Here is a 25454-nt window from a genome sequence, read left to right as displayed (position 1 = left end):
TTGGGGTGCTGAGGATCGCTAAGGACAGCTTCTGGGGAGCTCTGACTGTCACACTCATGGAACTCTAGGTTTGAGCCTACAGTTCCAGACACACTTAGAATGACATTGAAAAAAGATCACTTGGTACTTGATGGGGGCAGGGCTCAGAGTCAAGCGGTGAATTAGAAGTCTATCATTAAGTTAAATAAGGGAGAAATGACAAAAGCCTTTTTGTTCTTTCTCCTAGAGATTGTAAGCTTCAAGACAGCAGGGCGACCGTCTGTCTTGGCCCTTGCTGTATTCTCCAGCATTCGGAAAGCTGCCACACAGAAAGCGAAGAGTGCTGATAGTTATTTTGAAGGGCGAGGTTTAAGAGTCAACAGGCTTGCCTGGAGAATTAATACAATTCAGGTAATGGCGAAAACCGTCTAGGGAGACCCGGAGTTCTGCCTTTCAGGCTTTCTTATAAATGATATTTGGGGACCAGGGAATCTCAACGAAGAAAGGATGTACACGGGTTGTTTTTCTTAAAACCTTGAGGATATTCTGTTCCTGACACTTGATGTTGCTTCCTCGGTCTCGGGAAGGAACAGTAAGTTCCTTTTGAACTGAAAGAGGAATTAATTGAAAATGTAGGGCCGAGCCATTTCTGTTCTCCTTCGGTTACAAGCAATCCCTTAGCGCACAGCTAATAGAACTGCTAGCGACTCCGATCCCGTGAGGATTATTTTCAGGGTGGGGTGGAAACATATGACCCCGAACCTGGACCAAAAATGCTCCAAGCTTCTGAACCATCCGTCCTGGAGCTCGCCCTGTTCTCACACATCCCGGCCCTGGGGCGGTCACCTCAGCTCCGCCCTCTCTTCTTCCTCCTCTTCCTGCTCCCCCACCCCACTTCCTTTCTCTGCGTCCGCCCCCTCCGAGCTCCCACCAAGGCCCTGCGCCCTCCCACGACCGCTCCCTCTAGGCCCTTCGTGACTTCCCCTCCTCCCGGCTATCACCGCCCTTCTCGGGAGGACGGGGCAACCCCGTGCCTCGCTCACCCAATGAAAAGCCGACTCAGGGTGGGGCGGGACTTGGGCTAGAGCGGAAGTGGTGGCCGGAGCGGAAGTGCAGCTGCCGCCACCGCCGCCGCCGATTCCGGAGCCGGGTAGCCGCTGCCGCCGCCACAGCAGCTACGGTCGCCGCCACCGCCGCTGCCGCCACCACCGCCTGAGGAGTGGGCCTGGGAAAGACGTAGTCGCCGCCCTCCGAGCTTCCCGGAAGCGCCTTTTCTCCCTACAGTCCTCCACGGTGAGTGCGGCGCGGCTCCCAGGGGCCCCAACGCGAAGCCCCTTCTCGGGCGGCGGCTGCGGCCCGTCTCGCCACCGCCCCTCCCCGCTTCCGGCCGGGCCTGCGCCTCCGCGGGAAGCCCGGGCTTCTCTCTCGGAGGGCCGTACGGGTGCGGCCGGGCACGGCTGGGCACGGCTGGGCACGGCTGGGCTGCGGACTCCCCCCGGCAGCTCCTCTGCTCGGCGCCGCCCCTGCCTGCTCCCCTCGGGCCCGGAGCCATCCCTCTGGGCCTGTCAACCTCGTTCCTTTGTGGCTTTCAAAAACTGCAGTGTAGCCGAAGGCGAGCGAGTTCCCCCAAGCCGCGACGCCCCTGCTGCGCTCCCCTGGATGAGTAAGGGCTTAACCTTGGCGACAGCTGGGGCGAATCCCTCTCCCACTTTGCAGTAAAGCTGTTTCATCATCGCCGGTGTGGGAAACCCTGCTGGACCCGAGATTCTCTGACAGCAGGGTTGAGGTTTGAATCTAGAAATGGAATTGTCCGAATCGTTTTACTGACTCAAACTGGATTCCCAGTGGGGCGGGGGAAGATCAGGCTGAGAATTGAGGCTTCTCATGCTATTTGTCGTCATTTTACGGCCATAATCTCGTGTGTCTGCGCCCCGAATTCCTCCATACATTTTTTGTTTGTTGGTTTTGTCTTTTACTATTTGAAATTTGTCTGTTGGTGGGGAAGGAGTGGGCAGGATGTGGACCCTTCTCTTTCCAAGATGAGCGCATCTGGGTCTATTGCAAATGGAGAACTTGCGTGCAGGGAGGATTCCAAAGGTGGCAGCGTTTATGAGCATTTGCCAACCTCTCTGTAAAAATACGTCTTGTCCTTGCCTTCAGTACATTCTCTCTGGTAAGACCAGATATCTTTCGACCCCTGATTTTACATGTCTGGTGTGGGAGGTGGAATCTGCAAGATGCTGTGTGAGTCTGTGATATCACGGGCCAATGCAGAAAGGTGCAACCCTTAGGAGAATATGAAAATTATATTTCTCGCTGTATCTCAGGTGTTTCTGTGAAACCGCACACATACAGGGTATAGGACTGAACACGTGGTTACTCAGCGTTTTACATTTAGCTGCTGAGAAATTATTCAAATATTTGGCTCTTGGTGGATTTCTTTCTGACTGCCTCCACCCAGCTAGCCTCATTTCTTAGGTTTTTTAATTTTTTTTTTTTAGAATCAATGTTTTTAGTAGCATATAGCTGGAAAATATTGGTTATTTTTTTCTTCCCCACCCAAGTTAGAATTTTAAGCATGGCCTTAGAAATGGAAGACTGAAAATCCAGTACCAATTGCTAAATTATTTTTCCTACTTCTGCCTTCAAACAAGATGAGAAACCATTTACAAATGAAGTCTTTATGAGAAATGAGGTGATTGGCCTAAACCACACACCTACTTTCAGATTGAATATCCTCTCTCATCTGTGGCAAGTATTTATGGACTGTCAGCCCCAGGAGTATGGCTCTTACCCTGTTATCTTCTGTGCATTTCCCATCATGCAGTGCTTGTACTGTGTTGAAGCCATTTTAGACTTGGAGCTGTATGGATCAGGGAGGCAGCCTGTGTGAAACCAGGCCGAGCACATTCCCATGATGCTTGTTCCCTAGGCAGAGTCTCCAGAGATTTGGGCTGCTGCAAAAAAGTGCATTTTTTTCCCCACTTGGCTGTGGATCCAAAAACAGAGCGCTGAAGTTGATATTAGGTAAATTTGATTTGGTTCTTTCCCTGTACTGTTTCCTAGCAGTGATCATCTCTGGTTCTTAGCTTCCCTATCTCCACAGTTGTCTGAGACCCTTTGTAAACTCTAAGTTGTTAAATATAAGCCTTTGGTTTTGTTGCATTTTAATGATTGAGTTCACTTCTTTCTCCCTTTCTGATAAGACACAATCTTGTTTTGTCCACTTGCTATTAAAAATGATACATTATATAACTTTACATATAGCAAATCCAGTTTTTCTCATCTGTACTGTAAAATGTTCCCTCTTCCCCACCTCTGTGTACGTAGCCCAATCTAGTCTCAAGCTCACTGCTTCAGTCTTCTCTCTGCCTTAGGAGCTGGGGTTACAGGTGTGCACCTCTGTACTGGGCTGGCAATACAACATTTGGATGTGTGGTGGCAGACTGAATTCAAATAAGTTTCTGGGATGTTTATTTCTTAATACAAGTAAAATTAATAAAAATAAATTGAACATGAATGGATATATACTATGATTACTGTGATGTTTAATATATGTATATATTGTGTAATGTTTAAATAGCCTATCTCCTCAGACATGATTTTTGTTTTTAATTTTTCAAGACAGGGTTCCTCTGTAACAGCCCTGACTGTCCTGAAACTCACTCTGTAGACTAGGCTGGCCTTGAACTCACTCAGATCCACCTGCCTCTGCCTCCCGAGTGCTGGTATTAAAGGTGTGCACCACAATCGTCCTGCCAGACATGATTTCTTTGTGGTGAAAAATAAAGTCTTGTCTTTTATCCCATTGAGAAACACAGCACACAGGGTACATGTTAGTGTAGTCAGGGTACAGTGCACAGCACAGCTGAACTTGCAACACCTATGTAACATAGTGGCCATTGATCAGCCGTTATCTTTTAGAGTTATTATCAGATTTTGACTGTACGTGAGTCTACATTTAGATTAGGTATTGCATATGTGCCTGTAGACAAGTACAGAATCTACCCGCTGTGACTTAATCGATAGCCTCTAAGGATCATCGGGTTGAATGGATCACACTGTCCCCACTCGTAGCACTTCGTATGTGCCAGGCTTCCTCAGAAAGCACTTTAAGCATTATTTAGTCTTCAGCCAATGAAAGGTAAGTACTGTTAGCCTCATTGTATAGATGAGGAAACTGAAGTGGAGAAATTAAATTTTTTTTCAAGGAGACACATACATGTAGCACAGAATTTACCGCTAAAATCAGGAATTATGCCTAGGTCGTTTGACTCTGGGTAATGATTTGAACAACATATGTATTCTATGACCACCTTACTTTTTTGTACCTGCATCCTGTTAACGTGTTGAAGCTGTAATTTCATCTGTTCTTAAAGGCGTATGCAATGCTGTTCTCGTGTAGGGCAATATTGCTGGTGAAAGCTGCTGAAGAGTCCAGTGTTTGGGTACTTGCTTTCTGCTAGGGAGGAAGTCTGTCAGGTGCTCTGCAGAAAATCACCCTAGCGTCTGGTTTACTAGATTTTGGCTATAGCCATCATTTAGTGTTACTTATACCACTTTGTAGTGATTTAGGTTCTTATTTTGTCTGGGAGAAGAAAAAGAGAGTCTATCTCTTCCTGTAAGTAGGGAGACGCTACTAAGTTACTGCATCTGTAAAAACTGTGCTCCCTGCTCTTTCAGTGGCATCAGGCAAAAGCAGTTTTGTCAGCAAGGAACCTTAGAAACTATAACTTCTTTGTAAACTGAAGTTTAAAAGATCCTTGGTTGCCCCAGCATGACTTTGCCTTTAATCTCAGCACTTGGGAGGCAGGGACAGGCTGATCTTTATGAGTTTGAGGACAGTGTGATCTACATAGTGAGTTTTGGGATATCTAGCGCTACACAGCAAGACTCTGACTAAATAAATAAATAAATAAATAAATAAATAAATAAATAAGAGGATCCTTGCTTTATCCATTCACCTAAGGACATGAGAGTTCACACTAGAGGCCAGGAGAATATAGTTACATAATGACTCTTTAACTTTAGATCTGTCTTTACTACATGAAAAGGATTCTAGTAGACCTGTATTTCATAATGAGAAACAGTTGGAGGTAGACTCAGAGGGGATTTTCCTAAGGAGAACATTGAAGAGATACGGATTTAAAGTACTTTTCTGTTCTGTGATGGCTGCTTTCTGAAGGACAGTTAGATGTTTCTGATACTTGTAATGAGATGAAAGTGAGTGACAACCTCACAAAAGCAAGCTATTCTGGGAGATTGTAGGTAAATTTTTTTCCCCTTCAAGTTCTGGCCAGTTCTTGATTATGTAAGTTTTCCTATTGTGGTTGTTTATTTCATTGTTTTCCTTAAAGACTCAACTAGAAGAGTTATTTCTGAATGGCCATGACAAACAGATGAAAAGCCAAATGAATTAGCTATAAGCCTGATCTGTTATTGTTTGTCTTCATGAGGAGAGCCTAACACTAGAGCTCGTGTGAGAGTGAGTATAACGACTGTAATAAATTATTTTTTCATCACAATTCAGTTATACATCTAAGTGTTGGGAATCATACCTTATCTTAGAAGCATTTAACTTCAGAATTAAAGTTGAGGGGCTGGTGAAATGGCTTAGCTGTTAAAGGTGTTTGCCACCAAACCTGAGATTGAGGTTTGATCCTGGTACCCACATAGTGAAGGAGAGAACCATCTCCCTTAATTGTCTTCTGACTTCCATGGGCACACAAAAGAAATGTCAAGGGAGCTGGAGAGATGGCTCAGCGGTTAAGAGCACTGACTGCTCTTCCAGAGGTCCTGAGTTCAATTCCCAGCAACCACATGGTTGCTCACAGCCATCTATAATGAGATCTGGTGCCCTCTTCTGACCTACAAGCAGGATACTGAATAAATAAATAAATCTTTAAAAAAAAAAGAAATGTCAGTAACTTTTTAAATTAATATTGCGGACTCAGGAGACAGCTTTGTTGGTAAATGCTTACTATGCAAGCATAAGGATCTGTGTTTGGTCCTCAGCACCCACAGGAAAACATGTGTTGTGCATCTATAATCCCAGTTCTGGGAATGTGGAAACGAGAGTGCCTGGGGCTCTGTGGCTGGTTTGAGATAGATCTGTCTCAAATACAAAACATCACACCCCCAAGGATAGCTCCTGCAGAGTGACACTCAAAAATTGACCTGTGATTTCCACACATACATATTGAGCTAGATTCCTAGCTCTGCCCTGGATAGCTAGCTGTGTGACCCTGAGTAAGTTATTCTTTACATGTGTAAAAGGAGATGGTGCCACCTATCTCACAGGTATCTAGTATTGTATGAATTGATACAAATTCCTAAGTGCTTTATCCATTCAGCAGACCATAAATGATAATGTTGTTACTTAGCCTTTTAGCTGTTCTGGGGTTTGTATAGGTGCCTGATACTTGTGTATGGATATTGTTTGAAAATATTTTAGGGACTTGTTGGAATCCAGTTTGAATCTCTCTCTTTTAATTATTTATTTATTTTTATTTTGTGTGCATTGGTGTTTTGCCTGTATGTCTGTGTAAAGGTATCATATCCACTGGAACTGGAACCTACAGACAGTTGGGAGCTTCCATGTGGGTGCTGGGAATTGAACCCATGTCCTCTGGAAGAACAGTCAGTGTTGTTAACCACTGAGCCATGTCTCCAGCCCCCAGTTTGAATCTCTTAAGTATGCTTGGTAGCTGAAAAATTAGTAATCAAAAAGCCTAGTGCTATGTCTTGAATGAGGTGAGGTAGTACTTTGAAAAGTCCAGCTGGATATGGTGGTTCACACCTCATAACCCCAGCATTCAAGAGGTTGAAGTAGCAGAATTGCCAAGAGTTTGAGGCCAGACTAGGCTGAATAGTGAGTTCCCGGCTAACTTAAGTTACAGAGTGAGACCAACAGCAACCAAAAAAAAGTAGTTTAAAATAGACTGTATATGCAGTCTGTATTTTATAGGTCAAATGTGACCTGCCTGCTTCTGTCCACATAGAAAATAACAGCTTGTTCACTTTTTTAAAATTCATCAATGATCGAGTGGCTTGAGATTCAGTGTGGTGGACATGGGATAATTAATAGTCTGGATTCCTAACTTAAGCTTACAGACCACTGTAGGTGCCAATAAAGGTGTTTACAGTAAACTCTGAGAGCCATATTCTAGAAATAAGCATAAGTAATTAACGCGTGCTATCCTTTTTAAATCCTTAAAAAGTTGTTCTCTTTAGGTTTAAGAGAAATGAGGTGCATATTGAGTGTCCCATTGACCATTAACTTCTGTGTGGAATGTTGTCGTTGCCGTTGACTTGAGTGCTTGCAGACTCCTAACAAGTTAGTCATGAACTAAATATTCCTTTTAAATGACTGGGTTTGTTTGTATGGCTATAGATGATTTATACCTTTAAAATTATTTAACAATGGGAAATACTGTTTATTACCACTGATTCCCACAGATAACATTAGAAGCATCGAAGCAGGAGTATAAAATAGGACTCCAGTACCTGGAGCAGTAATTTACTTTGAATTATCACTATGTTTGCTTCTATGTGCTTTCAAATCTAGTTTAAATGGAGTTGGGATATTTATTTTTGAACAGTTAAAATAAATAAATGACTACCATAAGCTAAAAAGTTTGAGTTCTCATTATGTGTAATTCAAGTGCTTGAACATTGTGCAAAGTTCTGTAGGTATCATATGGCATCTCCTAATAAGGAGCTCCCCTCCCCATGGATGTGTGTTATTTACTGGTTCAGAGATGACTTTTAACCAGTGGCTACACCCCTAAAGCAAAATGACTCCCCCATGCCAACAGCTATTCACTGCCAATAGCTCCTCAGCTAGATGTGGGGCCTCATTTGCCTTGCCCCCATCCATCCTAGAATGTTAGCAGGCCCTGTCTTGTTCAGGTAACCACAGCTGATGGGGGTCATGAGTGCAACAACCACATCATGTCTAGAAGACAAATTTCTCAGCCCTTCTTCATGTCCTCTGACTCCCACAGTCTTTAGATGTCTCCAGTGTTCCCAATCGGACAGTAGTCACTTATTTTCAGCACTTGGACCAGTTGCAAGTCTGCATTATCCACTGTCCACTGCAAAAGAAGCGTTTCTGACCAAGGTTGAGATGAATACTAATCTATTGGTATAAGCATAGATATTTAGAAGGTCGTTTGACAGCATGTGTGTTTAATAAAACAATAGTAGTAGCTTCCCCCCAGGGTCTAGAACCTCCTTTTAGCAGTGGGCTTTGGATTCCTGTGGAATCCATGCCCTCGAATCTAATGGGAAAGTGATTTTGCTCCTGTTGTTGTTTCTGTTGCTGTGGTAAAATATCTGACCAAAAGCAGCAGAGGAGAAAAGTTTTCTTCAGTTTAAAATTCTCTCCAATTTCTCCCAAACCTTTCCACCCTCAGTAGTTCCACCTTTGTCCCCTTCCTCACTTAGGGTCTCTTCCCTCCCGCTCTCATGGTCCTCCTAGCTTTCTGACTTCCACAGACACCTAAACACACAAACAAGACCAGAGCTGGGGTCTGGGCCTGGGTTACCTCACTTAGTGCGATAGTTTGCAGTTTCATCCATTTTCCTGTGACTTTTGTTATTTTCTTCACAGCAGAGTAAAATAAATTTCTTGTAAATATGCGTAGTAGATGGATACCTCGGCTTTTGTAAAACAGCAGGAGTTAATATGGATGTGCAGGTGTGTCTGGAAAGATAAATTGGTGAATTGTATTGAGTGGCTTCATTATAATGGTGGGGTAGCCTTTGAAGTCTGTTCATAGGGTCAGTATCGGGCACCTTTATCAATCAGAATTGGCATATGTCTTTGGATTGATCACTTACAGCAGCAGATCAGTTTATTGTTGTGCATGTTATTTATTCACATTGGGACACACCACTTAACACTGGTGGGGTTTCTTGGTTGAGTTGGTGTGTGTGTGTGTGTGTGTGTTTTGCTTGTTTTTCAAGACAGTGTTTCAACACTGGTGGTTTTTAAGTTAAGTATTGGTTCGTTGGGCATAATTAGTAAAGATACTTGAAAACCGATGTGAAAGATGGGGCCTGGGCATGCTTGTAATCCCAACACTAAGGGCATAGGAGGCAGGAGTACAGGAATTCAGTTGAAGGTCGTATCATAGTTTCATAGGGAGTTTGGGATCAGCCTGGGCTACCTGAGCCCATCTCAAAACAAACAACAAAAATCCACAACTGCTTTGGAAGAAGGAAGGGATTTTGTTTTTTTCTTCACAGTCAGTGTTTGCTGAACATAGAACTCTGTGTTTTAGATGTGCTGTTTCTGTTTCCAGCAAATACTCTGTACATGTCTGAATGAAATAAAGTTTTACAAGACTACATTTTGTGCGTGGAATGGCACAGAGACATTTTGGAGGAGGTGTGTTCATGAGTAGTTTCCTTTGAGAGCCAGGAGTGCTTCATTTGTTTCAGGATAACACTACCCACCAGCTGACCCCAACTTCTCCCTCCCTCCCAGAGTAGGTAGCTGGAATGCTCGCTTTTCTTCAGCTGTGATCTGCTTTATGGTGCTGGGGCTGCTGCAGTTGATGCAGCCCCACCCAGTCACACTCAGCCTAGAGCTCCTTATTCCCCACCATCTCCAGTTCCAGAATTCACATCCCTTTACCTCTTCTCTCTGAGTGTAGTTGGTTGACTTTCCAAGGAGATTCGGATGTGCTGCCTTTTGTTTTTGTCATAGTTTAGCTTGAGTATGGGGCACTCTGCTGGGAGTTCTTTTCAACTCCTCTGAGTGAATTTTCCAAAGAATTCTTGGACATAGTGGTTACTTGTGCAGGTGATCCAACTCTGAACTGTAGCATTTTGTTTGTGAAGTGCCTTAAGAGACAGAATTACTTGTCCATGAACCTTCACTCTGAGCACTGTCTAAGCATCTGGTGTGTATTATCCTCTTTGTCTGCTCTTAATGTTTACTTTTAACACTGCAGAAACAGGTACTAGAGTGTGAGGAAATCACTTCATTGCTTTATGTAGTTTCCTATTGGTTCTATGTAGGGCTTTCCTGACAAGAGAACCATGTTAGGTGATTCTTGACATGTAGTAGATAATGGATCCACATTTTAAAATATTTGTTTGTTTTGTTTTGTTTTGTTTTTGACACAGAGTTTCTCTGTGAAACAGTCCTGGATAGCCTGGAACTCACTCTATAGATGAAGCTGGCCTCGAACTCGCAGAGATCTATCTACCTGCCTCTACCTCCCAAGTGCTGAATTAAAGGTGTTTCACCACCACCTGGCTTATGTTTTAAATTTTTAACAAGTTGTTACACTCAAACTTACTTTTTTTTTAATTGATATTTATTGAGCTCTACATTTTTCTCTGCTCTCCTCCCTGAATCTCCACCCCCCCCTTCAACAGCCCCCCAATGTCCCCATGCTCCCAATTTACTCAGGAGATCTTGTCTTTTTATACTTTCTACTTCCCATGTAGATTAGATATATGTAAGTCTCTCTTAGTGTCCGCATTGTTGTCTAAGTTCTCTGGGATTGTAGTTTGTAGGCTGACTTTCTTTGCTTTATGTTTAAAAACCATCTATGAGTACATGTGATAATTGTCTTTTTGTGTCTGGGTTACCTCACTCAAAATAATGTTTTCTAGCTCCATCCATTTTCCTGCAAAATTCAATATGTCATTTTTTTCTGCTGTGTAGTATTCCATTATGTAAATGTATCACATTTTCCTTATCCATTCTTCAGTTGAGGGGCATTTAGGTGGTTTCCAGGTTCTGGCTATGACAAACAAAGCTGCTGTGAACATGGTTGAGCACATATCCTTGTAGCACAATTGAGCATCCTTTGGATATATACCCAAAAGTGGTATTATTGGGTCTTGAGGAAGATTGTTCCTAATTTTCTGAGAAATCACCACACTGACATCCAAAGGGGCTGTACCAGCTTGCATTCCCTCAAGCAATGCAGAAGTGTTCCCTTTTCCCCACAACCTCTCCAGCATAAGTTGTCATCAGTGTTTTTGATCTTGGCCATTCTTACAGGTGTAAGATGGAATCTCAGAGTTGTTTTGATTTGCATTTCTCTGATGACCAAGGATGTTGAACATTTCCTTAAGTGTCTTTCAGCCATTTTAGATTCCTCTGTTGAGAGTTCTCTGTTTAGGTCTGTACTCCTTTTTTTTTTTTTTTTTTGTATTGGATTATCTGATCTTTTGGTGTCCGATTTCTTGAGTTCTTTGTATATTTTGGAGACCAGACTTCTGTCTGATATGGGGTTGGTGAAGATCTTTTCCCATTCTGTAGGCTGTCGTTTTGTCTTGTTGACCGTGTCCTTTGCTTTACAGAGCTTGTCAATTTCAAGAGGTCCCATTTATTAATTGTTTCTCTCAGTGTCTGTGCTGCTGGGGTTATATTTAGGGAGTGGTTCCCTGTGCCAATGCTTCCAAGCGTACTTCCCACTTTCTCTTCTGTAAGGTTCAGTGTGGCTGGCTTTATGTTGAGGTCATTGATTCTTGGACTTGAGTTTTGTGCGTGGTGATAGATATGGTTCTATTTTCATTCTTCTACATTTTGATATCCAGTTATGCCAGCACCACTTGTCAGACTTACTCTTTTACAATTGAAAGTGTTCTCTTTTTGTGAAAATATTGTTAATGCTTCTAAAAGCTGGTTCCCATTTTCAACTTTTCTTTCTTTGTAGTAACTTTTTGAAAGAATATATAGATGAGTGTAGTGATCGTCTGTTTCCTTGACCACTCTGAAATGACTTCTCTAAATTTTGACTGACCTCTAACTAGAAAATGTCCCTTAGGAAAAGCATTAGCCAGAGGAATGAGATTGGCTCACACGTACTCTTAGCGCATTGGTTAGCTGAGTCAGCACTTCTTCTGTAGTCATTTAGTATTGCATTTTGAAATGTTCTTGTGATCTCAGCACTGGGAAGATAGATGGGCAGGAAGATGCAGAATTCCAGGCTACCCTGGGGTTACTTGGTGAGAACCTGTCTGAAAACACCAACAAGGGTTGCAAGTAATGACTTGGCCAGTGTGCCAAGTCTCTGGTGGATTCCCCAGTACTGTTTCTTCTTCAGAAAATTATGGAGTTGGGGCTTTGCCCACAGATCTAATCCCCTGGAGCAGGAGATCAAGGCAGTTGTGAGCCACTGGATAGGGTAATCCAAGCTAAGTCCTCTGAAAGAGTAAGAAGTGTGCTAAACATCTGCTTTTCAACCACCACTCCCAGTAGCTTGTTGTTGTTGTTGTTGTTATTATTATTATAAGACAAAATAGGCAGTTCCTCTAGTGCCTATCACAGGCTGTGTTCTTAGGAATGAACAGGGTTTTAGAGTTCCAGGTCCTGGGCCTCGTTTGGTCTGTCTGTGTTGTGACTGAGACGTGGGATAAAATGATTTTAAAAGTAGGAGATAGTCAGGTGTGTTGGCACACATCTGTAATGTGAGCACTTGGGAGGCTGAGACACATTGTGAGTTTCAGACCCTGTCTCCAAAAGAAAGAAAAGTCAATTTTAAAAATAAGGATTATAAAAAGTTGCCACCTAGAGATAACACTGAAATTACTACCTTTAGCGCCACCTTCCCCTCCTTTTTTTTTTTTTTTTTTTTTTTTTTTTTTTTTTTTTTTTTTTTTTTTTTTTTTTTTGGTTTTTCGAGACAGGGTTTCTCTGTGGTTTTGGAGCCTGTCCTGGAACTAGCTCCTCTTGTAGACCAGGCTGGTCTCAAACTCACAGAGATCCGCCTGCCTCTGCCTCCCAACTGCTGGGATTAAAGGCGTGTGCCACCACCGCCCGGCTTCCTTTTTTTCTTTTGGTGTTTTGAGACAGGGTTTGTCAGGGTAACAGCTCTGACTGTCTTAGAACTTGCATCCAGGCTGGCCTCTAACTCACAGAGATCTCCCTGACTCTGCCTTCCAAGTGCTAGGTATGTACTACCACTGCCCGACTACCCTTAGCCATTTTGTATTGACTTTTCTAATCATGTGTGTACGCTCTTTAGGAACATTTTAGGAAAGTACTTTGTACCCCTTCATGCACAGCCCTGTACATCTTAAATTTATCTTTCTGTACAGCTTTCTTGTGAGGCTCCTGCAGTCTGTACTGTTGACTCTTCTTTATTAAGCATCTCTCTTCTATTGGATATTTGACTTGTTTCCAATCTGTCACTAAGCATTTTGTTACATTTATTAGCAAATGCCTGCCAGTCCTGTATCTTGATGATTCCAGTGGCCTAGAACAGACAGATTGACACCCATCAACACCCATCGTTACCATGTGGGTGTTCTGAGAACTTTTGTTCTCATGCATGTTGGTGCCTTCCTACTGGCTCACTGCCAGTCTAGAATGGCCTCTGGGGAGCCATCTGTCCTGGTAGAAAGCAAATAAAGGCTGTGACCCTCATTGAAAGTCTTAGAAGAGGGCTGGAGAGATGGCTCAGAGGTTAAGAGCACTGACTGCTCTTCCAGAGGTCCTGAGTTCAATTCCCAGCAACCACATAGTGGCTCACAACCATTTATAATGAGATCTGGTGCCCTCTTCTGGCATACAAGCATACATGGAAGGAATGTTGTCTACATAAGAAAGAAAGAAAGAAAGAAAGAAAGAAAGAAAGAAAGAAAGAAAGAAAGAAAGAAAGAAAGAAAGAAAGAAAGAAAGAAAGAAAGAAAGAAAGTCAGTCTCAGAAGAAATGCATGCCCTTCTGATAAACTGCCACTGCCTACTAATTCCAGAAAAGTCTGATTGGCAATCACTAAAACATCACTGTTAACATGTATGTCCATTTTGAACTTACTGAGAGAATAAGTCTCACGTTAACATATAACTACTTTGTGTGCAAAGTTCAACCCAGACTCACTTCCTCCTTCCTGGTTTTTTTGTTTATTGTTTTGATACTGGGGATTGACCCCATGGCCTAGTACGCACAAAGCTGATATTCCTTCACTGAGCTAACACCCTTAACATTTTTTGAAATTATTTTTTAATTAAAAAGCTCACACTTTGGGTTAAAAAATGATATATGGACACTTGGGAAGAACTAAGGATCTTCAGATTTGTTTGTGCAGCATGTATTTCTAAGAAAGATCTCATATCTGTTGTTCTTAAATGCCCTGTTCCTGGTGTTCACAGCAGCTCTGCCAAGGGAGATTCCATTGTCTGCTTTGTAAACTGTAAGGCTTGAGTTTAACAGGATCCTTTTCTGTGTGATAACAGAATGTGCTTTGACATATGGTGCCTGTTGTCTTTCTGTGTGTTCTTTGTTCTTCCAGTCATGTGTGTTGAAAAACTTAACAGATGCTTACTTGAGCAGTTGAGGCATTGCATGTGAATCCTTCCTTTGAGAATGATGTGTGGGGAAACCAAGTAGTCTACCATGGACCAACATAAAGAACCGAGACTACTGTGTAGCAGGTTCCATGTGTATTGAGAGTCCTGTATCGTAGACCAGCATGGACTGTGAAGCCTTAGACAGGTGGATAGAGTTTGTATAGGTGGGAAGCAAAATATCCAGCAGAGCAGTCTAGACAAAGAGACCTGCATGTTTGAGCAAGGTGCTTACAGGGTATTTGGGAATGAGTACCTGAGACAAGATACCTGTTGAAGATCAGTGGATCAGAAAACCTCACAGGCCATGTTCTGAAGGACTTTGAAAGGTTTAGACTCAAGTGATGAACTAACTAAAGGGGACATTGCTGGAGTGGAAGACACTTGAAGTCCTGAGTTCAAGCCCAACCAGCTTTAAAAAGATAGGTACCAAAAGACAAGTGAAACTAACATTTTTAACTATTCAAAATATCATGGTTTCAAAGGGCAGCACTAAATTACATTTTCTAGTGGCCATGTGAAGGAGAGCCGTGGCCTAGTGAGAAGACAGAAAAGCAGACATGAAGATAGCTGTTTTGATGAAGGACAGGTGGTGAAAAGAGGGGCTTGCTGTCACTTGCTACTCTTTTCACTGTTCTACTACTGCCTGTGGCAAGGGACTGTGGAAACTTTTAATCGGGAAGTGTCTTTACTGGGAATTTCAGAGGATGGGCCTGATATCAGAGATGTGAACTAGCTAGAGGTAATGGTAGATGTCACTATCGATGGAGAAAGAGGAACTGTTTCATTCTTCCTTGTCTGTGCTTTCCTCCAAACTACTAGATGTTGTGTAACCCATTTCCTGTTGAAATTGGCCTAGCTGCTCCAAAATCCATGTTATATAAGTCTAGAGTTACATAAGCAACAGGCATCGGGACCTTTATTTTAATATGTTTTCCTGTTTCTTTGTATGTATAATTGAAAGTTTTAGAAACTGATAAATGAGTATCAGTTTTCTTTTTAAAGACATACCTTTAGTCTAAAGTAACATGATGGTTTTTAATCTCAAAGAACTCTGTGACAATGTCAAAGAATCTTGAAATAGTCCCAAACCAAGAATGGCTCCATTTGAGTTCAGATTTATTTATTTTTATCTATATAGGTGTGTATGTATACCTGCATGTATATCTGTGCCCTACTTATGTGTGACTGTTGCCCACAGAGGGCATTGTATCCCTTGGAATTAGAGTTGTAGATGGTTGTGAGCTACTGTGTGTGTGCTGGGAATTAAACCCAAGTCATCTAGAAGAACAGCCGCTGCTCTTAACTGACGAGCCATCTTTCCTCCCAAAAGTTCTTTTATGTACTGCATGTGCAGTGTAGCAGAGTCACTCGGGAACTTGGGCTAGTAGAAGACCACCCTTTGAGGACTATCCATGGACTTTTAGGACTGCTGTAACTGAAGAGGGGCTAGGACCTGTACTTAGTGTGTTAACAATTTGGGCCTGGAGAACTCTCATTTCTACTGACATCTCATCAGCAGAAGTACTTGCTGTTTGACTTTTAGCTGCTGTGGGATGCTGGGAAGTGGACCGTGAGAAGACGCTTCTGTATTACTGGTGTTGAGCTAAGGCTGTTTTTATTTTATTAAGAATAAAATTTTATGTGTATGGGTTTGTGTCTATATGTATGCCTGTGGAGCACATGCATGCCTAATGCTTTCAGAGACCAGAAGTGGGGTGGGGTGGTCAATCCCATGGAACTGGAGACACAGGCAGGTTTTGTGGGGTTTTTTTGTTTTTTGGTTTTTTTTTTTTGGTTTTTCGAGACAGGGTTTCTCTGTACCTTTGGAGCCTATCCTGGAACTAGCTCTTGTAGACCAGGCTGGTCTCGAACTCACAGAGATCCGCCTGCCTCTGCCTCCCAACTGCTGGGATTAAAGGCGTGCGCCACCACCGCCGGCAGGCAGTTTTGAACTGCCATGTAGACGTTGGGAATTAAATACAGGTTCTTTGGAATAGCAGGTGGAAGTGAGTATTCTTAACCTCTGAGCCATCTCTCCAACCCCAAATTAAGGTCACTTTTTAAAAAGTTAAAGAACCTGTATGTAGCATAACTTAAAAACGATTGTTTCAGGGGTAGGGGGACTGTCAAGATGGCTTTGGCAGGAAAAGGAGATTGCTGCCAAACTTGATGACCCAAGTTCAGACCCTGAAACCCATGAAACATGGTGGGGGAGAGAACCAGCTCTGACAGTTGTCCTCCCTTCCCCACACATGCCCATGTGTGCACTCCCATGTGCACATAAGCAAATGTTTAAAAGCAAATAGTTTTTAAGTAGTTTCTGTATGTCGGGAAGGATGAACAAGCTGTAGAATTGGACAGGCCAGCTAGAAAGCCTTGACACCTCTGTGTTCTACTTGGTTTGCTGTTTTGGGTACATCATTTTCTTTAATTGTGTTTTCTAAGAAGGTGGAAGGATTATTGAGAATATTCCTACCATGTAGGATTGTTGGTAACAATTGACCAAAATGATTTAAAGGCCTCAGCCCAGTCCTGACTCTGTCGATGTTCAGTACATGCCCACATTCTTGATGGCATTGGGGGGTGCGCTTCTGAGAATGTCAGAAGCCTGACATTGCTTTCTCTGTGCTCTTGCTGTTATAGGAATGACCATGGACAAAAGCGAGCTGGTACAGAAAGCCAAACTTGCTGAGCAAGCTGAGCGCTATGATGATATGGCTGCAGCTATGAAGGCTGTAACAGAACAGGGACATGAACTCTCCAATGAAGAGAGAAATCTACTCTCTGTTGCCTACAAGAATGTGGTAGGTGCCCGTCGTTCTTCCTGGCGTGTCATCTCCAGCATCGAACAGAAAACAGAGAGGAATGAGAAGAAGCAGCAGATGGGCAAAGAGTACCGCGAGAAGATAGAGGCTGAGCTGCAGGACATCTGCAATGACGTACTGGTGAGGGCAGCGCTTCTGCTTTTCACATCTGTCTCTAGGAGTGGTCCAGATACAAGCTCTAAAAACAGCTTAGGAGAGAGTGGAGGTATTCCACTATACTCCAAAGCTGAAAACCATTTGTAATTTATCTAAAGGATGTAATGTAATTTTCATTACTCTTTCTTGATCAGTTCATCTTTTCTAAGATGTTTTCCATCTCTGAAAAAGACCTACAACAAACAGGAGCATTTCATCAACATTCCTCGGGTTTTCTTTAGATATTGGGGTTAGATGGAGAGGGTAATCACAAAGGGGCACTCAGTAGTAGGCTGCTCTAGTAGTCTCAGGAGTGAGTCGTCTAGAAAGAAAGAGATGTCAATGTAAAGGCCCTTCAGCCTCTCCTTGGTCATGCTCTCACAAAGTGTAGAACTTTGATATTGAAGGTTAGGCACATCTGCCTGCTGCAGTGTACCGTCCAAAGCCAAATCAGAGGTGGTATCGGGCTTCTCCTGTGTGTTATATACTCTACAGTCAGGTGGTACAGCCTTCTTAATACATTTGGGGTTGGACGGGAGGATTGGTTGCCTATCCTAGAATACCTCATAATTATATTCTTTCCCTCATGTCTGGAGCCCACTGGGAATGATTATTTTCTATGTGGAATCAGGTAAACATTAACTGAAGGCTGCTTTAAAGGGAAAAGAGTTAACACGTACTGATTTCCTTCTTACCTGCTGTCTGTCTCTTCAGATACTTCCTTTGACATCTGCTTTTGAAAACCAGTGTAAAGCTTGTCAGCTGTCAGGCAGCACTCCTCACCCCTAACCCACCAGGAGTTACACCCTCTGTCTGCACAATATTTTAAAGCTGCCTCTTGCATACTCTGAGACTGATTCATGAAATCCTTGATAGCTGAGCTTTGCGTTGAGCCTCTCTTTTTTATTAGATTCTTGGTATAAGATAAGAGTTTCATGGTTAAACTTGCCTGTTGGTTGTTTGGGGGTTTGTTAATGGTGCACTAATTCCTGAATGTTAGGTACATCTGGTATTCAGATGAAGTATGGCATGCATTCCAAAGGCAAGAGAGTTCCATAATTCCTGAAATGTAGACCAGCTTTTAAGAGCAGCTGAAAGAATGTGAAGAAGAGCATGGTACTTACTGCCTCTTAACCAGTTTTTCAGGATGCCACATTCTAAAACAACTCTTCGAAAATATTGCTCTGTATACGAAGCTTGGACTCCTTCAGAACTACTTTTGTTGTAAGCATAAATGTTTAAAGGAATTTGTTATTAATAATAGAACTAGACTCTCTGAGTGCTTACTACGTGCCAAGCAGCGTGTTAAGCACTAAATGTACGTTACTTTGCTTGTCCTTATAACTGCCTTAGAAGGTGGCCATGCTGGTCTCCTTTCCCCTCCCCACTGTACAGCCAAGGACTCTGAGGCTTGGGGTCCTAAGTCTCTCCAGGGTCGTGTGGAAACAAAGTAAGCATCAGAAGGTTTTCTTCCCAGGTCAGATGAATTTTAAACTTAGTTCTTGGCTGTTTTGTTCTATTGCTGCTTTTTTTTTTTTTTTTTGCTTCCCGGAATGGAAAGACCCACACACACTCACAATTACAGAAGTAATACAAGTGTAAATGGGGGTTTTGTTTGTTTTTAAGAAACGACAGAGAGTTACAGAGTAAAAGTTCCTTCTAGTGTTATTATCCAGAGAAGCATTATTAATGGGCTCCTCCAAGGCTTTCCCCATGTTTTGTGTGCATGCACCCATGCTTATTTTAATATTAAAGTGATGCTTTTGTTGATGGTTCTTTCCATTTAGATTTGTGTTAGCAGTGTAGTTCTGTGCCACTGTAGTGGCTGCATTATAACCAGCTCTTACAGTGTCAGAGTGGCTTATAACTCAAGAGTGCAGGGGTCCGCTCTTAGGACTTGGCTAAACAGTATTTAGCAGCTTGAGTGAAAATTGGTTGGGTTTTTCTCTTTGTTTGTTTAGGATTTTTTTGTTCTTAGTCTTCAGAAAAATCAGTAGTGGTAGTACATATCTTGAATCTCAAATGTAATTTTAACATCTCAGAAGCAATTAAAAATTCTTAATGTGAATCACTTTTTAGGAGCTGTTGGACAAATATCTCATTCCCAATGCTACACAGCCAGAAAGCAAGGTGTTCTACTTAAAAATGAAAGGAGACTATTTTAGGTATCTCTCTGAGGTTGCATCTGGAGACAATAAGCAAAGTAAGTAAAGTTTTTTTAAAAAATACAGTCAGTAGGAGGGCTAATATTTCATAATGAAATCCATTTTTACTATATATACTAAGATCACAATAATGAGAATTTCAGATGTCACAGATTTGTCATGCATGGGGTCATGGAGTTAGCAAATCTCTTTATATAATAGACAGATATGAAGGGTATTAGAAGTTTGGTATGTATGTATTTGATGACCTCTTACCTAAGAATTGATGGTTTCTTTTTATAGGAAAAACTGGAAAATATACTAGTTCACCTTGGCCATGACTTTGCTTTACCCAGTTTTAGTTGCTACAACTGTAGTCTGAAGTCTAAGTGGAAAATTCCAAAGATATATGAGTCATAAATTTTGCCCCAAGTTACCCTGTATGGGCTAGCCACCTATTACTTACCTAGTTGCCATATTGGTTACTTGATTGACTCTTCTAGCATGGTACTGCTTATGTTCAAGTCATGCACTGATTTCCAGAGTACAAGCTTACATTACAGTGGTTACAGTTATTGGTGGAGCTGTTGTGTTAATCTCTGCAGTTACCTTGAGCACGTCTGATAGGTTTCAGCACTCTCTAGTTTTGGGTGTCTACAGATGAGCAACACTACCGCGTGAGACTGCCACAGGGATGCCTTTCTTTCAGAATATGGCTTTCCATGATGTGATTTAGCTGCTTTATTGATTGCTGTGTGCCAAGTAATTGGGATTGCATTATCCTCTTTGTACTTTGAATTTGGGTGTGAATCTCACATTTTTCCAATAAAAGAAACCAGGGTTCATGTACCGACTTTTTGCTTGCTCTAGTCCACATACTGGGTGAGTTAAGTTGAGAATTTGAGCTTGTTTTTGCTGACCTTAAACCTCATTATTTTTTTCACTAGACTATATTTTCTACAATTAGTCTTATGAAAGGCTGTATCTGTATTTCTTGGCTGCTTTATAGACTTCATCATAATTGTCTGTTTTCTTCCAAAGTATTTAATATAGTGCTTAGCATAAACATTTAACAAATATTTAAGTTGAGTAGTGAAAACATTGACCTTTATTTTGATAGCTCATTTGTTTAGACTTGTGTACTAAAGTAACTTATAGTGGATCCCATGTGTGATGCAGAAGCTAACCCTTTTTATCTTCTTTCTAGCCACTGTGTCGAACTCCCAGCAGGCTTACCAAGAAGCATTTGAAATTAGTAAGAAAGAAATGCAGCCTACACACCCGATTCGACTTGGCCTGGCGCTGAATTTCTCCGTCTTTTACTATGAGATTCTAAACTCTCCTGAAAAGGCCTGCAGCCTCGCCAAAACGGTGAGGCTATTTCTAAGAACTTCCTTCTATTTTATGAACAGTCCTCACTGCCTTGGATTTTTAAACATTTTCTGGGGAGTCAGGTTTTAGGAAATACATACAGAACTGTTACTTGGTGCTTTTATGTGAATATATGTTAACTTTTGTTTTGCTTTGTCTGATTACTGTTGGGGTCTTTGGTAGAACCTTCAAGGTAAAGTCGTGGTTCTCAATAAGCTTTGGGCGTTGCCATCTTTGTGCCACGATAGGAAAGGCATAATCAAAGAAATGAGATCCCATTGTGTGTGTGTGTGTGTGTGCGTGTGCGTGCGTGCGTGTGTGTTTTGTTTCGTTTTGTTTTTTGAGACAGGGTTTCTCTGTAGCTTTGGAGCCTGTCCTGGAACTAGCTCTGTAGACCAGGCTGGCCTGAACTCACAGAGATCCACCTGCCTCTGCCTCCCGAGTACTGGAATTAAAGACGTGTGCCACTACTGCCCGACCTGAGATCCCATTTTGTTTGTGCTGTATTACTTCCAGTCATTTGGGGGGAGCTTTCTCTCCTATGCATGAAGCTTTAATTTGGAAAGGGTGCCTGCAGTGATTTCTACAACTTGAACCTCTGACATAAATCAAGCTTAGTGAGGTGAGCTTTGCTGTTCTCCTCTTTGACCTTTGTGTTCAGGCCTTTTTATTTTAAACAAAAATAGAAAGCACTTTGGCAATTAAAAACTTGAGTGAGCTTATAGACTAAATGTGCTAACAGTAACACTGTTTATCATTGCTGGTTGGTGCTTTATACGTGTTATACATTTGAAACAGCTGGCAGATGTGAGAGGAGATCAGGGCGATTCCTATCCTCTTACCTGTAGGAAAGGTAGCACTAACGCTGAGAATGTCCAGATCTTTCTAATAGCTCTTTGTTTTAGGCATTTGATGAAGCAATTGCTGAATTGGATACACTGAATGAAGAGTCTTACAAAGACAGCACCCTGATCATGCAGCTGCTCAGGGACAATCTCACTGTGAGTACTCTGGAGGCGGTTCACCTACTAATCCACTGTTACCCGGAATTTAAGTTAAGTACAGTTTACATTGTTAAGTTAACCTATATCTTACTGCTGACTTGATGCTTTTGCAGTCATCCTCTGTAGTAATGAGGAATATGAGTAGTTGAGTGAGGGACCTGGAAATAGGACTGTGGTTCTCAACCTGTTCTTCCAGAGGACCCAGGTTCCCAGCACTTACATAGCAGCTCACAACCATCTGTATTCCAATTCTAAGGGGCGCGGTGCCCTCTTTTGACCTCCTAGGGCAGTAGGCATATAAATGATGCACAGACATACATGCAGGCAAAACACCTATACATGTAAAATGAAATGGGGAAAATGTAGTAGTTGAGGTAAAATATGCTGGGCCACATCTTGAAGAAAATTTTAAATTATCTTTTATTATAGCTTTCTGTTTCCTTTTCTCTTGCAGCTATGGACGTCAGAAAACCAGGGAGATGAGGGAGATGCTGGAGAGGGCGAGAACTAATGTTGTCATGCTTTGTGATCTGTCTGGTGTCACTCTGTATCCTCCACATTATAGCCCTTTGTGCGATAAACAAAAACAAAAAAATCGAATGTTGACTTTCGATTTTTCACAGCCTAAGCCTAGCAAAAATGGTCCCTGGGATAAACAGCTGGTATTTGTACCTAAAACTCAAACTGGTCCCTTAAATGCCACGGCATTTCTGAAATCTTGACTTTGATCAACATTGACAAGGATTATTGTGTGTTTAATTTTTACAAACTGAACACTGTGATTATGGGGTTTTGTAACTTAGCAGAGCTCTTACTGGTAGGAAAAATAGACCTGAATTATGTATAACTTTTTAGAAAGTTTAATCTGATATCCAAATAGTTACTGAAAATACAATTCTGTTGTAAAGTTGTACAGAAAGTTGTAGAGATTCTGTTATGATGCCCGACTTAGGGTGAGATGCTCACCATCAGCATGCCGAGTTTGGTAATTCTGCCTCTGGTTGAGGGCTTACCGACACTTGATCAGTATGGGCTGTTGCCACTCAAAAGTTCATGACCACAAATATCTGCAATGTCTTCTCCTGAGGAAACTCAAAACCTGAAAGTGAAGTTCTTTGGCTGATAATTGGGCTGTGACACCACAAAAAAGGTCCCATGCGCATACATATATGAGACTAAACCCCTTTATACTATAGCAGTGTGTTCCTGATTAGCAACTTGTGAAAATAGAGTACTATTTCTGTTACCCCCTAGCTAAAGGAGAGAAAAAAGAGCGGTGTATCTTCTGAATGGCCATATGAGTTTGCTGGATAATTCCCTTAAGGTTAATGTTCTGTGGAGATGGTCTCTCGCCTGAGGAACACTCAGAGTCTTGGGGTTCTTCCTAGCTTGGAGGGCAGGAACTTTGAGATTTAACATTCTTTCCGTCCTGACTGCTGACTTTGATTCTTTTCCTCTTTAAATTTACAGCTTTCTGCTTCCTTGTGTGCTTTCTTTTGGAAGCCTTTGTTTGTCGTTACTGTCCGGACAGGGGCGAGGCACTGAGCACAGTGGTGAGCAAGCCTTGCTTTGGGGTGCTGGGAAAGAAGGCCTGCCCACACCGCCACCCTGTCCTCTCCAGTCCTCAGCACAGTTGTTCTTTATTCTATGACTCAAATCGAAAAAGTATTTTTAAGTATCTCCCTATTGCAACAGCCCTGATAATGCTTGTTAGTGCCTGTCACCAGATCCTCCCAGTGTACTCATCCAGCTCAGTTCTCAGACATGTCAAACAAGACCCTAGAGCACAGGGAAGTTGCATGGACACTACAATAGAGAGAACCAAGAACAGCCAGGCCCGTCACTATCACAGTATCACCCCCTACCTTGACATTCCATGTAGCTGTAGAGTCCATTTGTTTGTCCATCTGCTGAAATGAGAAAAGAATTCATGCACTGATTTAAAACCAATAAAAAATTTAAAAAAATAAAAAAAAATAAAAACCACCAAAAAAAAAAATCCCTTGTTTCTAGCTGAACAAAAATTTGCAGTTAATCTTGGCGCTTGACGACGCGGTAGTGGGTGTGGAACCAAGCCTGTCTGTGCATCTGGTAGCTCTTTGCTCTTTTTTTTTTTTTTTTTTTCCCCTTACCAGTATTCTGCCTAACGTTTGCTTCTGTGGTGGTTATATTTGCCTAGCAAGCACACCTGTGGTTGTGAAAATAGTATAGCAAAAAGAAAAAGAAAACCCCCAGTTACTGATGTGCTAGATTCGTGTGTCTTTTCAGCATTCTAGTTCACCTTACACGGAGTAATCAGGAAAATGTAAAAACCCAAAAGTGAAATAAAACATTTTATCAGTTAGTTGCCTGTGGATTGATGTGTCACCACTATCTGTCACTCTCAGGGCTATTCTGAGCACGTGTATTTTGGGCTTTTTTTAAAAAATACTTTTATTTAACCCCTTTAGAGCCTGCAGGAAGACTTGTTTCTGTTAGGTTGGATGTGATCCTTGCCATCTTAAACCAGAGCAGGTGTGATCAGTTACCTGTGCAAGGCCTGCACCAGAACGGGCACGTTGTTTGTCTTTGTTTCTTTTTTTGAGGGAACGGGCGTATTTCACAAGATTACGTAAGCACTTTGGCTGGCAACGAGCACAGATGGCAGCACTGCTGGGGGCATAGCTGCTTTTACGTGGTACAGGGGACTCGACAACGACGCAGCCGCCCTTGAACCCGCACAGGCTCCTTCCTTTCTTTAGTCTCTTCGTATCTTCCCTATCTATAGTAAATAGATCTGTCTATATCTCCCTAGGAAAAAGCCCTGCGATACTCTATGCAACAAAACCAAAGGCAAGTCTAGGAGGAGCAGATAATGGCCCTTAGCTATAGGTGATGAGGCATACAACTGAGCCAAGTGTCAGAGGAACCTCCAGGTGACAGTTTTTGTCTGTAACAGGGTCTGCCAGGTAAGGGATGTCCCCCCTCCCCAAGTAGCTGGTGGACAAGTATGTCCCTGAAAGGTCCCTGAAAGCTGTGGATCAGGAATGTAAGGCAGTTGTGTGGTCTGTGTTGTAGGTAACAAGACATGCAACTGAGGCCACACTGTCCGCCCAGGGTGGCTTTATAGCGGAGGAGTTAGAGTAGAAAGAATGGCTGTTACCTACTGTTAGCCTCTGTGAGTTAAATGGGAGAAAGGGAAGGAGAGGTAGAGGGATTGCTTGTCGTACAGCTAAGAAGTGCAAATTGAGTCTGTTTCTGGGATCCAAAAACTTGGGAAGCCATGGGAAGAGTTGGTAAATACAAAGGAAGGGAAGATCCATGACTCAACATGCTGGTGGCCTTAGAGATGGTTCAGTGGATGAAAATGATAATCAGAATACTCTGCCTCTGAACAGCTTGACTGGGAGGGACTGAGGTGGCTCCATGGGAAAAACAGACAATGTATCTGCTGCTGGACCTGGGGAACCTGTCATGGCGGAAGAAGAGGGAAGCTGTCCTCTGACCACACATGCACCCTGGCGTGTATGTACCCATATACACACTACAAACAATAACAACGACAAAAACTAAAATAAAAACTTTTTTAACCATTTGTCTTTCGAGACTGGGACATGGGGGAGGGTGATAGGGTGAAAACTCTTAATTGTAGGTGCCATGAAATGGAGATTGTCACTTGTCCCTCCTTGAGATAAAA

At 42.4% G+C, this 25454-nt stretch overlaps 1 protein-coding gene across 1 annotated transcript; it reads left to right on the top strand.

Annotated features, from left to right (window-relative positions):
- Nucleotides 1-1076: 1076 nt before the first annotated feature.
- On the top strand, nt 1077-24122 carry Ywhab (tyrosine 3-monooxygenase/tryptophan 5-monooxygenase activation protein beta). The gene is made up of 6 exons (XM_050151025.1): nt 1077-1272; nt 16943-17244; nt 19339-19462; nt 20611-20774; nt 21680-21775; nt 22233-24122. Exons 2-6 carry the CDS (start codon nt 16945-16947, stop codon nt 22287-22289), a joined length of 741 nt encoding a protein of 246 aa, XP_050006982.1. The 5' UTR covers nt 1077-1272; nt 16943-16944; the 3' UTR covers nt 22290-24122.
- Nucleotides 24123-25454: the final 1332 nt, after the last annotated feature.

Source organism: Alexandromys fortis, unplaced genomic scaffold, assembly GCF_014885135.2.
Source record: "Alexandromys fortis isolate MF-2015 unplaced genomic scaffold, M_Fortis_MF-2015_v1.1 scaffold_27, whole genome shotgun sequence".
Taxonomy (NCBI): domain Eukaryota; kingdom Metazoa; phylum Chordata; class Mammalia; order Rodentia; family Cricetidae; genus Alexandromys; species Alexandromys fortis.
Note: the sequence above shows the minus strand (reverse complement) of the source record. Positions and strands in the feature narration are given on the sequence as shown.